A 13,806-nucleotide genomic window follows, 5' to 3' on the forward strand; every position below is an offset into this window, starting at 1 on the left:
TGTATATACTTAATATAACTGAACTTTACACTTAAAATTAGTTACGATGGTAAATTTTTTTACTGTTTATTTACTACAAATTTAAAAAATACCAAGAACATTGATAAGAAGAAATAGTTCCTCATTCACAATATTATTTATCCAAAGTTTAGGATTAAGAGTTCTTCAATTTTATTGAATCATCCTTTTTTATAAAGGTTTTAACTTGGTAATACCTTTTTCAAAATCTTGACATCACTGAAACAACTGAAAATATTCTCTGAGTACCATACAGAAAAACAACAGACTGACATACTTATGTTGTGCCAAAATTTAAAGAATATAAACTTTCTCTATTTGACTATAGGGAATATTACTAATATCCTGCATTATGAATTATATATATTTCTAGTATTCAGAGATGGCTGAGTCTTCTACGAATTAAACAATTCATCCTCTAACTAACTTACATAATACACATCTAGAATGGTCCTAAATATTTAAGAGCTTTTTCAAATTAAATAAAACTAGACAAACCTACCTATACCCCCACACACACAATCAGTATCAACACAATAAATAGTACAGGCATTCAATTTCTGTTAGTCCTTTTCATTCTTATGATATTTTTCCTCTTTTGATTTTTAAATACCTTTTAATAATTTCTGTAAATGAATTTGTGTTCAAATAATTATTTATGCTAAATAATTTATAATCAGTAAGAAATCGAAAGTATAAATATGGTAAGATGTTTTATCTTTCATCTTCAGTACAGAGTCAATGGAGATTTGAAGTATTTTTGAGAATTAACTCAAAAGACCATAACTGAATGTAACAAAATACATTATACACAGTACCTCTTTTGCATGTTAATAGTCATCTCTCCAGAAGAAACAGCATAAATGATTTTTAAAACTCATGTAGCACATATTCCTCCACTTAAAGAGAACAAAAATTAATTATACCATGCTAAAAATAAGTTTGTTCTTGTATATGTGAAAATTATGTATCATATTAGATATGTTTCTAATATGGTGATAACATGAAGTTAAATTTGATACTTTTCAATGTGCCACTAAGGCCACCACTAAAGCATGAGGTCCTATAACACAACTCAAATGGTCAAAATATACATACAGCAGAGGAAATCAATCTTAAAATATCTATAATCATAAACAGAAGATAAGCTATTACAACAGTTAAATTGTTTATTTCAGAATTTAAGATACATGCAAATCACTAATCCAAACAAACCCGTAAGTACATTCATTAACAAAAAGTGAATGTCAAGTTCCTATACTTAGCCTTAAACTCAACACCAACAGGATTGTGATAGAAGCTATTCTCGGAGTACCCAAAGAGAGAGAGCGCCTCAGGTATCCCCTTCACCTCAACCTGCCACAAGCCACAGTCTGCTCTCATTATAACGACAGATCTAAAGTTCCTAGCAAGATGAGAAAGTTCATCTTGCTTAGGGAGTCACAACTTTCTTTTCTTCCATGACATCTGTCCTTCATCATGCTTACACAATATAGCTCACTCAGCTCATTCAAGCCCAATAATTAGTTTTACTACAATGAAAGCAAAACCTTACGGTGTGTATCATATACAATTTAGATAAATTACAGAGGGCCTATCACATTATTCCAGTAACTTGACACAGATTTACAGTATGAACTAGTCACTTTTGGTTCTGCCTTTTCATTCTGCTCTGAGGCAGTAATCCCCTCAAACTTCATTCATTCATTCATTCATTCATTTATTCATTCACACACACACACACATTCAATTTTATTTCTGTACTTTGCCCAAAAAAGTTCAGTACCTGCACATTTATCTCACTAAGATATGCTACCTATTTTTCCCTTTTCTCTTTATTGTCTTCCTTTCTATAAACATTAGTGATTGAAATACTCAATTTTTCTTTACACATCAACTCCTTTCAGCATCAGCAGCTCACGTAGGTGAATCATAATATAAATCTGCCAAGCATATTAACACATAAAGCATTCATCCAATATTTGAATTTTTTAATTCAGGATATTTATTAAAATAACATGTATGCAACTTTAGCAACCCTTACACTACTATGGAGTACACATCAAATGTCAGTGATTTTTTTAAGGAAGAGATTTTTGAAAAAGAGTTACTTCCAACATAGAATTCAACTCCATATAAAGCCATATAGTGTGCATGAATCAGTGAACAAATAGTAAAAACTTGTGTCAAGAGTCTGAAACAGAAGATAGGTAGCTGGCTTTAAAAAAAAAAAATCCTTACACATGCATACGGTATGCACTAGTACTGCGATAGAATGAAATGGTAACTCAGAATAAAGTATTGCCCATCATAACAACTTACGACAGTACACTGTCTTTTTCGCACTAGGCATTTCTTTCCAAATCCAAGTGGCAAGGGCAAAAACAAATTCTTTCTCACTAAATTCTTACATTCTAAACTAATGCCAAATTAAGAGACTGATGCTAAATTAAGATAGCATCTGGCTACTTTAAAACAGAAGGCTCAAAATTATTTTGTCCATCCAATGCAGTAGTGATCTGACACAAATTTTTTTAGACTACTAAGATTAAATTTATAATTTAGTTACAGATTGCATGATGAATATTATTCTACATTCTAGAAAAAAAGTAACAAGTTACCTCAAAACACTAGCTCCTTATTATAATCCACTAATTCAGTATAATTCTCCACAGTTTTTATATCATTAAAGTCTGTATGTGCACATTTTCCCCTCAAAGACTGCATTAAATAAATACATAATCCTATTGTACGAAAAATACACCTTACAAATAATACAATAATGGAATTATTTAACTTATTTATTCAGAGGGGTGAAATCTTTCAAAGAAATTATAAACTTTCCTACCATATCCATAAGAAAAATAGAACTCTTCATGTAAATAAATGTTATGCAATATTGATTAACCAGAAATATTTACATTCACCAGATTAATTGTATTCTTGACTAAATTGTTATAGGGCAAAAAGGACAACTGTCAATCTTCAATGGAATAAAAATCATGGAAAAAGAATACAGACAATCCTTTTGAGTGTGGAAAAGAGATTAAGGAAAAAAAATTGAGAGAGCTGGTTCTGGAAACTCATTTCTGAATTCATTACATTATAAAACTTCCAATATTCAGTCATTTTCAGCGTTCTGTGTTTTGTGACTGTACTTTTTTAAATGAATGGAAAATCATTAAGGAATCAATACTTTCAGGTTCAACACATTTTTGTTTTTTATTCCTCATATTCTTAATAAATTACTTCTAAATGTTGTGGTAGTGTAGATTACATGTGATATAAAAGACTGATCTCCTGTTAAAATATATTTTACTGAATACATTATACATCATTAAAGAAAATACCTGCCAGCACTCAATTTTCTTATCTCTGCTGCACGGGGCTTAACTAGTCTTGATTTTTTTTTTTTTTTAATAAAAGATGACCTGTCTAGGAGGGCAATGTTCATATAGAAGATAGTACACATAATTTCCAGTAAATAAACAACTGCAAAAAATTAATTAATTCATGAACTAGAAAGTGACATTATAGTAAGGTACATACTGATAAAGAATGAGATTGACTCATGAGCAAGAACATTAAAATTAGAACCTATAAAACTCTTCAGAAGTTTTGTGCTGTATACAGCTTTCTAATATAAAACATTAGAAATATATTCAATATATTCCAATATAGTTATTACAAATAATTATTTTATATTTATAATTATACTTAGAAATAATTATTATAAATTATTCAAAATAAGCTTAAAATTGATGTGAACAAATTCAATCTCACTTTCCCAAGCAAAGAAACTATTACTCATCTCCCCTACTCAGTATCTACTGCCACACTGGCAAGGTATCATCAGTCATTAGCTCTGCTTCTTGAAAATCAATCATTAATCATAACACTATCCCTTCTTCTAAAATCTCTTCTATTTCTAAAAAGTATTCTATAACTTCACTTCTGCTTAAACTATTCCATGTGTTTCACTGTATGTAACACAAATTGTTAGAGAAGAAATTGCTCAACCTAAATCAGTTGTCAGTTATAACTCTTGAAAAAAGTCACACCAACCATAAAGTTTTAAATTATACTTAGTACTAAAAACCAAATACTCACAAAGAAGGATCTTGTACGAGATCTTTGAGATTTATTCCACTGCGATCTTCTGCAAGATTCCTGAAGCAACTATCACTCACTAAACAGGAAAGTGGGAAAAGAAAAATAAAATTAATTGTTGTGTACATGTCATTTAAATTACTGCTGACCAAAAGAGATTCTGAAATTAACTTTGGCTCTCGGGATAGTTTTTTCCAACACTAATATTGATCAATTTCTGGGCCTGACAGATTTATCAACAAATATTAATATTCACTAACAAGCCAATAATCTAAGCACATGGACTTTATGTGAATACAATATATTTGTAAGACTAAACATGTGGATCTAAACTTTGTTCTTACTTCCACAGACTAATTTAGCAGCATATAGTGGCCAGTCACAACAACTAAAAAAAAAAGATAAATTATCCCCCAAAATCATATTTCTAAAGATATTAGAGAACAATGGAAGCAAAATGGATAAATTAAGAAAAAAGTTGGTATCTCTTCTTAGGTAAGCTGAGACTCTTGATTGTTTTAATTTCTGGGAGGATCTGCCATTTAGACACAAGCTAAGGATAAGAAAAGGAGGGACACTACCAAACAAAAGAGAAACGAGCATAGTTCTCTATGGTTCAGGGGCAGTTATGATAGACTGGAATCTTATGGAAGCCCAAAAACAGTTTCCTCCAGGGATATTTGCTGAGGATTGGGACTGCACACGTGGATTGGGGAGAAGGAAAGACTGGGTTAGAGGATAAATGTTTTCTGTAGTGTTGTGATGATCGAGTCAAAGTTACACTACAACAGGCAGCGCCTACCACTTTCTGTGTAGCATTTAAACAGGTCTCCCCTCAAGACATTTACTCTCAACCAAAAGTATCCCACCTTGAGGGGCAGGAGGATGAGTAAAAGGAGGCAAAACCCAAAAGGTAGAGTAAAATCTCCCAACTTCACAGTTCATAAGTACAAAGTCACACCAGAGAGAAATACCTGCAACACAACAGGTCTTGCTCTTAAGACATTTCAAACTAGAGGTGGACTAGGTATATCTAAAGCTGTGACTCAAATCACAGCTCAATTCATCCAGCTCAATTCATGATTGAATTGAGGTGATTAGCATTTCATCATTTCTTTCTAATATAGGAGAGAAAATAACATTTACAGCAACCTATGATCCTATAATAAACAGTATTTGATATACAATAACAATTACAAAGCATGGCAAGGGACACGAAATGTGACCAATAACCAAAAGAAAAATGTATCTTTAACTAGACCCATAGATGATACAGATTTAGAAGACAAAGACTTTAAGAAAACTATTTAACATAAATTAAAGATGTAGAAAAATGTTTACAGTAGATAAAAAGAAACAAATTTCAACAGAGAATTTACATCTATGAAAAAGAATCAAATAGTCATTTTAGAATTGAAAAATACAATATTTGAAATTGAGAAATCAGTGGGTGAGTTATATAGCTGACTCAACAGAGCAAAACACATGATTAGTAAACTTGAAGACATCAGCAGAAAATACCAACTAACGCAAGGAGAGAAAAAAACAAATGAAAAGAACTGAGTTTAAGAGATATGGGAACCAGTGGTTACCAGAGGGTAAGGGGGGAGAGAGGTGGTAGATAAGGGTAAAGGGATCAAATCTATGGTGATGGAAGGAGAACTGACTCTGGGGTGGTGACCACACTATGTAATATATAAATGATATATTACAGAATTGTACACCTGAAACCTATGTAACTTTAGTACCAATTGTGATCCCAATAAACTTTAAATTTTTATAAAAAGAGATGTTGGAATAAAACAGCCCAATGTAACTGCAATTGAGAAGAGGAGAGAGAGAATGGGGAAGAAGCAATATTTTCAGAAAAAAACAACAACCAACAGCTAAGAATATTCCAAAACTGACACATTAACACAGTGACTCAGGAAGTACAGCCAATCCACCACTGGAAAAAGTGAAAGAAAATCACTCCCAGCAGTGAATGGCTGAAAATCAAAGATAACAAGAAAATCTTAAATATATATCTATATATATAGATATATATAGATATATATAGATATATATAGATATATAAACATATGTACATATCTTAGCCATTTATCATCTACATAAGAAGTAGGAGACTACAACACTTGCCTTGTTTCTTTCAAAGATCCATTACCTAATTTTTATTTGGATTTGATACTAACTTTTCTTACAGAGTCCCCCAAAATTATAAGCTTTAAGCCCCCCACATTGGGATTTGCCTCATATATAAATGGTTAACACACACAAACAATGATGAATTAAAAATATCTGAAGTTGAAAAAAGTTTAGATTCTTTTTATTAATTCCAAAAAGATATCCCCACTTTTTTTTTTGCAATGAGTGGATTGATTTTGATTAATATATAATTTTTATTCCATATTTAACAGACATTGATCTCAGCCTATTGATTTGAGACAAATTTTCTGCTTTTCATAATTTTCACACAAATGCTTTTTAGTAAAGCATTTTCTGAGTAGAGGACAAAGGAAAAAGTAAAGAAAATGTTGGCACAATTTAAGAAAAGTTGGTTCCCAGCTGAGCTCAACTATAATTGAAAGTATAATACATTGTATCATAAAATTTGTTCTCATAAAGTTTCCTGCCCAATTTGGCAAATAAGAGAGCTTAATTTTAAACTTCAAGAGCCTGAAAGTTTTGAAGGCTTAATTAAAATGGGATAAACCTTTGCTCCTTGAAAGGCTTGCTCGTCAGCTATCTGAGAAGTGAGTTTTGCTAAAGGCATTTTTCCAAAATTCTTGTCCCATCCAAATTTTAAGTTCAAAACTGAGTGAGAAATCTAAAGGAATAGTTTATTAACAAAAATTCTGAAACTTTGGCTCTGTTAATAACATACATTATTTTAGTTGTTTTTTTCACCAATGCAACAAATTTTGTTTTTGAATTATAAGTAAGACATGGTACATTTTAATTAGCCACTGGACATTTTTTTTCATATGTAAATCACAACAATAAAACCAGTTTTGGTCATTTTTTGTTATCGTTCTTTTTTACTCCTGCATATTACTATTTAAAGGAATTACTATGCTCTCTGTTCCACTGATTAATACAAATTCTTCAACAGGTGATTACCAAAGTCAGATAAAACAAGAAATTACAATAGAAAAATGAAAATTATAAACTTGCACATCAATGCAGTTTATACTGATTAAAAAAATCAACTTGGAGGAGAATGAAGGAAAGTTAATGAGAAATTTTGTAAAATGGACTTTTTTGCAGAGTTCTTATCTAATCATATGCATTTTCCCTGTAAATGTTCATCTTTCAGATTTATAATCAAGATAATAATTGACATTATGTGCTACGCATTTCATATTCATTATCTTACTTAATCTTTACAATTATCTCTATTACTTGTAAACCCATTTTACAGATTAGGAAACTGAAGCAAGGCGAGATTAAGCATCCTGCTGGAAATTGTACAGCTAACAAATAGCAGTACTGGGAAAATCCAGACCCTATAACTTTGGAGTCTGCTCTCTTAACCACTATGCCGTAACGACCATACTTCTCACTGATTTCTCATATATTCTGGATTCTCATGAGAATATGTGGGAAACTTTCCATAACTGTAAAACAAATACAAGTTAGACAATTAAAATTAATTATGAGATAATAAATGTCACTCAAAGTATTATTAAAAAATTAACAGTTTTTAAAAATTGAATGGAATATTAGGGATAGTCTACTTAAGTGGTTAGTGCTTCATATCTCATGGGTTCATGGTAGTATCTCAGATCAATGACATTCCTTTCAGCTAAAGAGCTCTATTTTTGTTTTACAGATTATATTAGATTGCTTCAAAAATTATATCTGAAGAAATTTTTCCAAAGAAATTTTTATAGAAGCTAAAGCATACACATATACACATACATACACACCTCAAAATGGTATTAGTTCTACTCTCCATTATTTTATAGATTTGCCTATGGTCAGGAAGAGTCAGCATTCAAACTCAATATATATTTAGAAATATTTGTAAAAAGGATCCTTAGCAGGGTTCTTCGCTAACCATAAGTACCTTTTCTATATATATTAATCTTTCTGGTCCATAATCAGGTAATAATTGACATTCATTATGTGCTAAGCACTCCACGTTCATTTTCTAACTTGTAACAAGTATAATATAGTATTATGTATAATCAATACTATCTTTGATAAAAATCTTTATAATGTATTTTCTAAGTCCTATTATTATAGATTGTTCCATCTCATTATTAGGAACTACGTTATAAGAGACACAGCCATCCTTTTCTTACTTCTAGGATGACATTTATATTCTACCTTGCTCTGGTCAGAAAGGATGTGTCTGTAACAAGAGAATTTCTATCCTCAAAAATTCATGTTTAAAATACAGCATCAGAGGAATTTAGTAGTTATAAAATTGATCGTACTGTCTCATGTTTAAGAACATGAAAAAGCACCATTTGAAAATTGCTAAGAAAACAGTGAAAAGAATTTTAATCCAAAACTCATTCATTCTGCAGTTTCCAAATATCCAGTAAAATAAAAATCTAAAGGAATGGCCCTATGAAAACAATTGATAATTAAAATTAAATAACTTTATACTATAGAGAGATTCCAATTAATTCACTCAAAGTTTCACTGAACAAATCAGACGATAGTTTACAAAGAAAAGGATACTGATATGTGTTTCAAAAGACAAACATTTAAATATTAAAAAGTTAAGAGCTGGTTCTTAGAAACATTACATATATTTCCAAAAAGTCCCTCTCTCTAATCACAGAGTGAAAGTTAAATGTTTAGTGAAAAATATCAGCATGCTGAAATTTTAAAATATTGCCAAAAAAAATTTCAGCACTTGTTTTATTCTATTCTGAAAATATGTCACATAGCTTAAATAATACCTGATATAAGAAAAAGTAGACTGACTCCGTAATTCTTGGCTTCATTTTTCAAGATAAATCTTTTCTGTTATTTAGGTGAAATTCACATTACAAAATTAAGCATTTGAAGTGCACAGTTCAGTGACATTTAGTACATTCAATGTTGTGCAACCATCACCTCTATTTATTTCAAAAACATTTTCATCATCCCCCGAGAAATCCTGTACCCATTAAACAGCAAGTCCCCGTTCTTCCCTCCCCACCAACCAACCCTTGAAAACCACCAATCTGCTTTCTGTATGAATTTAACTGTTCTGGATACGTGTATGTCATACAAATAGAAGCATACAATATGTGACTTTTTGTGTCTAGATTCTTTCATTTAGCATAATATTTTCAAGGTTCATTCATGTTGTAACACATATCATCAGTACTTCATTCCTCTTTATGGCTGAATAGTAACATTTGAATGTATGTATGTGCAACTTTCAGTTTATCCATTGATCCTTTGATGGCCATTTAGGCTGTTTTTACCTTTTGGCTATTGTGAGTAATGTTGAATGAGGATGAGTGTACAAGTATTTGAGTTCCTGTTTTCAATTATTTGGAGTATATACCCAGAAAAGGAATTGCTGGATTATATGGTAATTCCATGCTTAACTTTTTGAGGAATTGCCAAAGCAGTTGCAATATTTTACATTCCATCAGCAACGTACAGGGGTTGCATTTGCCCACATCTACTGATTTCACTGTCTGTCTTTTTTAATTTAGTCGTAATAGTGGGGTGTAAAAGTATTATCTAATTGTGGGTTTGATTACATTTCCTTCATGACAAATGATGTTGAGCCTCTTTTCATGTGCCTCTTGGTCATTCGTGTATCTTCTTTGGCAAAATGTCGACTCAAATCCTTTGCATACTTTTAAACTGAGCTGTTTACTTTTCTCTTGTTGAGTTTTAAGACATCTTTATATACTCTGGATACTAGACCCTTATCAGACTTATTATTTGCAAATATTTTCTCCCATTCTGTGGGTTATCTGTATGTTCCCTCTTGATAGTGTCCTTTAATGTGCAAAAGTTTTTCATTTTGGTGAAGTTCTAGTTATCAATTTTATCTTTGATGTCACATTTAAGAAACCACTGCCAAATCCAAGGTCATAAGGAATTTCCCCCAGGTTTTCTTGTAGCAATTTTATAGTTTTAACTCTTATATTTAGGTCTTTTATCCATTTTGAATTAACGTTTGTACATGGTGTGAGGGTAAGAGTCTAACTTCATTCTTTAAGATGTGGCTATCTAGTTGTTCTAGCATCATTTGTTGAAGAAGCTATTCTTTTCCCCATTGAATGGTCTTGTCACTCTTTTGAAAAATCAACTAACCATAGATACATGGGCTATTTCTGACTTAACTGTATTCCATTGGTCTACATGTCTATCCTTATGCTAATAGCTCACTGTCTGAATTACTGTAGCTTTGTAGGATGTTTTACATTGGAAACTGTGAATTCCCCAACTTTGTTATTGTTTTTCAAGATACTTTTTGGCTACTCAGCATCCTTTGCAACTCCATATGAGTTTTAGCATTCTTATCCATTTTTTACACCAAATTTCAGTTCCCATTTTAAGTAGGTTAACTTTAAGTTAACATTTTTCTGTTACTTCAGATATTACTTTATTTTTTTTCATGCCTAAGTGCTGCTATTTTGTATCTGTTAGGAGAAAAACTTCCCTGAATTCTTCTAAAAAGGATGTTAAAAAAAGTACAAAGAATTATTACTGATCAACTGAATGAGATACATGAACAATAAAAGGTAAACTGTCATGATGAAAATTTAGTAGTTTTCTTAATGTATTCAACTGAAAATTACAAGCCAAAACAATGCTTACATTCAAAATTTACACTGATAGACATTTCACAACTACCAATGTTGTTTTAATTTTAAGTAATGTCTAGCTTTTATGTACTTTGTGTGCTGTCAAGATAACTTATTCTCATTCTGACAAAAGTTAAAACAAGAAGCAAAATCTCCTTTCCCGATAAATTTGCAACAGATAATTTTCTGAGTTTAAGCTACATTTCCAGCAGCAATTTTGGATCTGATGGAAGTGCAAAGAAAATTTTCATATTTTAAAATTCATTTAACTCTGCAATTGAAGAGCTTCCACCTTATCTTCAATTGGAAGTGATTATTCTGCAATGTAATGACATGCTAAAAGGCCAGAAAACCTAATAGAATTCTAAAAACACATTCCAAATAATTAATGTGCTCAATTAAAATCATATCTTCATGGGCTGATACCAGTATTTTTCCAATAACTATCTGTGTGAAAAGACATTTGCAAAGATAATTGATTTTCTTGACAGGAAATAGTAACTATAAACTCCAATTATCCCCTAATTCCATTCTTTAAATTGGTAAACATGTATTACAAATATTGTACTCAAATATTACTATTACATTTAGAGTTCATAAATTTAAAAAATTTTGGAAATTGGGGGAGGGGTTAGTTGTTGTAGTATATATCTATTTTTGGCCTCTTGGCCTGCAAAACATAGACTATATTTACTTTCTGGCTCTTTATGGAAAAAGTTTACTGAACACAGTAAACTTTAAAAGGACATGGTAATCTTACTGTGTTCCTGTAAAAAGTTTACTGGTTTATAGGAACACAGTAAGATTACCATGTCCTATAGAGAGCTAGTTGATGTAATTCCCGGTACGTGCATTAGTATGACATATGCTCATGACTTTTCACAGAAGGGGCTAATTGATTTATGCTCCTCTCTGTTCCTTTATATCTCTGTCCAAAGCCCATATCAAAACTCAAGTTATTGGGAAAACTCCCAAATATCTCCATCCATTCCCATCCAGGTTATCCTTCAAATCCTAAGCAACGAGGGATCAGTGAAGACTGAGTGGGGAACCCAGACCCATGCCCACCCTGCAGTACCATGTAGGCCTCACTTCAAGTATCAAGGAGGCCAAATGGAGAACTTGACTTCTAGCCCAACCTGGCAGCGCCTGCCTTCCTTTACCTACTTGAGCATTACACTTAATGGTGAAACATTAAAAATTTTCCATTTCAAATTGGGAATGAGACACAAATATCCACTGTTACCACTTCTACTCAAAAACGAACTATTGGTGTCAGGCAATAAAATAAGGCAAGAAAAAGCAAAGAATGCACAAATAAATTACTAGAATTAATAAGTAGTTTAGCATGGTCGAAGGACATGAAATCAATATAAAAAATTAACTGCAACAAGCAATTAGAAATGAAGACTTTTATATGATACCACTTACAAAGGCATCAAAAGATACCACATAACCAGTAATATGTCTAATGAAAGGTAGGCAAAATGTCCACATCAAAAATTACACACTTTTATTCAGAAAAATTAAAATACCTTTGTAAATGGAGGGATGTATGAAATTCATGGATTGAAAAGCTCACTATTTAAAGATGTACCTTCATTCATTTACATCTTAACTGAGGATAACAAACAGAAATTTAATGATGCACAGTAGGTTTTAAAGTGGGATTCAGATGGCAGTACTATTTTGCATAGTGGTTAAGAGTACAGGAGTCAATTAAGCCTGGGTTTGAAATCGTGTTCTACTACTTCCTAGTCATTTAATCTGGGACAAGTTACTTCATCTCAAAGAAACTTGATTTCTAAACTTAATTGTTCATTGGGAGACCCAATTAATTAATTACAAAAAGTTCATTTACTACTATGTTATTTTTATTGTCCAAGGTCTCAAAACTTGTAAGTGGAAGAATTGAGCTTTGAATTTAGGTAGGTAATCTGGCTCCAACATTTGTGCATTTAACAATAAGGCTCAACAGTACCTCCTAGAAATATTAGTTTATCAATACAAAGGTGAATTATATCCTGTCAACAAAAAGTTTCCAGTTTAGAAATGAAGGAAAGATAAAACAGGAACTAATAACTATACCAAGTAAATATCAATTGAGCACTACAATGGTTAAAATTAAGGACCGGAAATACCAAATATTAGTAAGTATACGAAACAACTGGAACTTTTATGCATTGCTGATGGGAATTAAAAATGAGAAAACTACTTTGGAAAAAGGTTGGGCAGTATCATATAAAGTTAAAGACACTATTTGACCCAGTAATGCTACTTATAAATATTTACCCAAGACCAATGAAAATGTATGTACATCTTCATTACTCAAAGAATTCATCTTCGTGAATTCACCTGCTCGCTAAAATGCATTTGTAACCTAATAAGCAATATTCACAGTGCTTTCACAATAATTTGTGTACATGCGCAGAAAGGAGAAATATTTGAGTTGCCTAACCTGCACATTCTCACCTGAAGTTGGACACTCTGCCTTGTTTAAATTTCATACTGTAAATGAGTGTCCTTTCTGTGGTGTCCTTAGTGCCATATTTTCATGTGACAGTGCTTTTTGTCGGTGACATCACTGTTCAGAGCATAGAGCCAAAGTGCTATCTAGTATTTCTAAGTGCAAAAAGGCTATGATGTGCTTTAAGGAGAAAATACGAGTGTTGGTTAAGCTTCATTCAGTCATGAGTTATAGTGCTGTTGGACATGAATTCAGCGTTAATGAATCAACAATATGTATTAAATAAGGTATCTTTAAATGAAAACATACATAAAAGCTCATGTATTGATCAGTTGACAAAAATATTGTGACCAGAGGCACATAGGAACCTAATCCTGTTAACCTAGAATAAATGGTTGAGTATTAACTAATTCAATGTTCATAGTGACTTTATAGAACATA

At 31.6% G+C, this 13,806-nt stretch overlaps 1 protein-coding gene across 33 annotated transcripts in view; it reads right to left on the minus strand.

Annotated features, from left to right (window-relative positions):
- The window catches only part of GPHN (gephyrin), a 428,300-nt gene that overhangs the window by 349,017 nt on the left and 65,477 nt on the right, over nucleotides 1–13,806 (minus strand). For all 33 annotated transcript variants that reach the window (XM_019733621.2, XM_019733618.2, XM_074327335.1 and 30 more), the window contains one exon: nucleotides 4,129–4,207. In XM_019733621.2, the coding sequence (XP_019589180.1) occupies nucleotides 4,129–4,207 (79 nt within the window). The remainder of the gene's footprint in view (nucleotides 1–4,128; nucleotides 4,208–13,806) is intronic.

The sequence above is a fragment of the Rhinolophus sinicus genome, linkage group LG03 (assembly GCF_036562045.2).
Source record: "Rhinolophus sinicus isolate RSC01 linkage group LG03, ASM3656204v1, whole genome shotgun sequence".
NCBI classification, from domain to species: domain Eukaryota; kingdom Metazoa; phylum Chordata; class Mammalia; order Chiroptera; family Rhinolophidae; genus Rhinolophus; species Rhinolophus sinicus.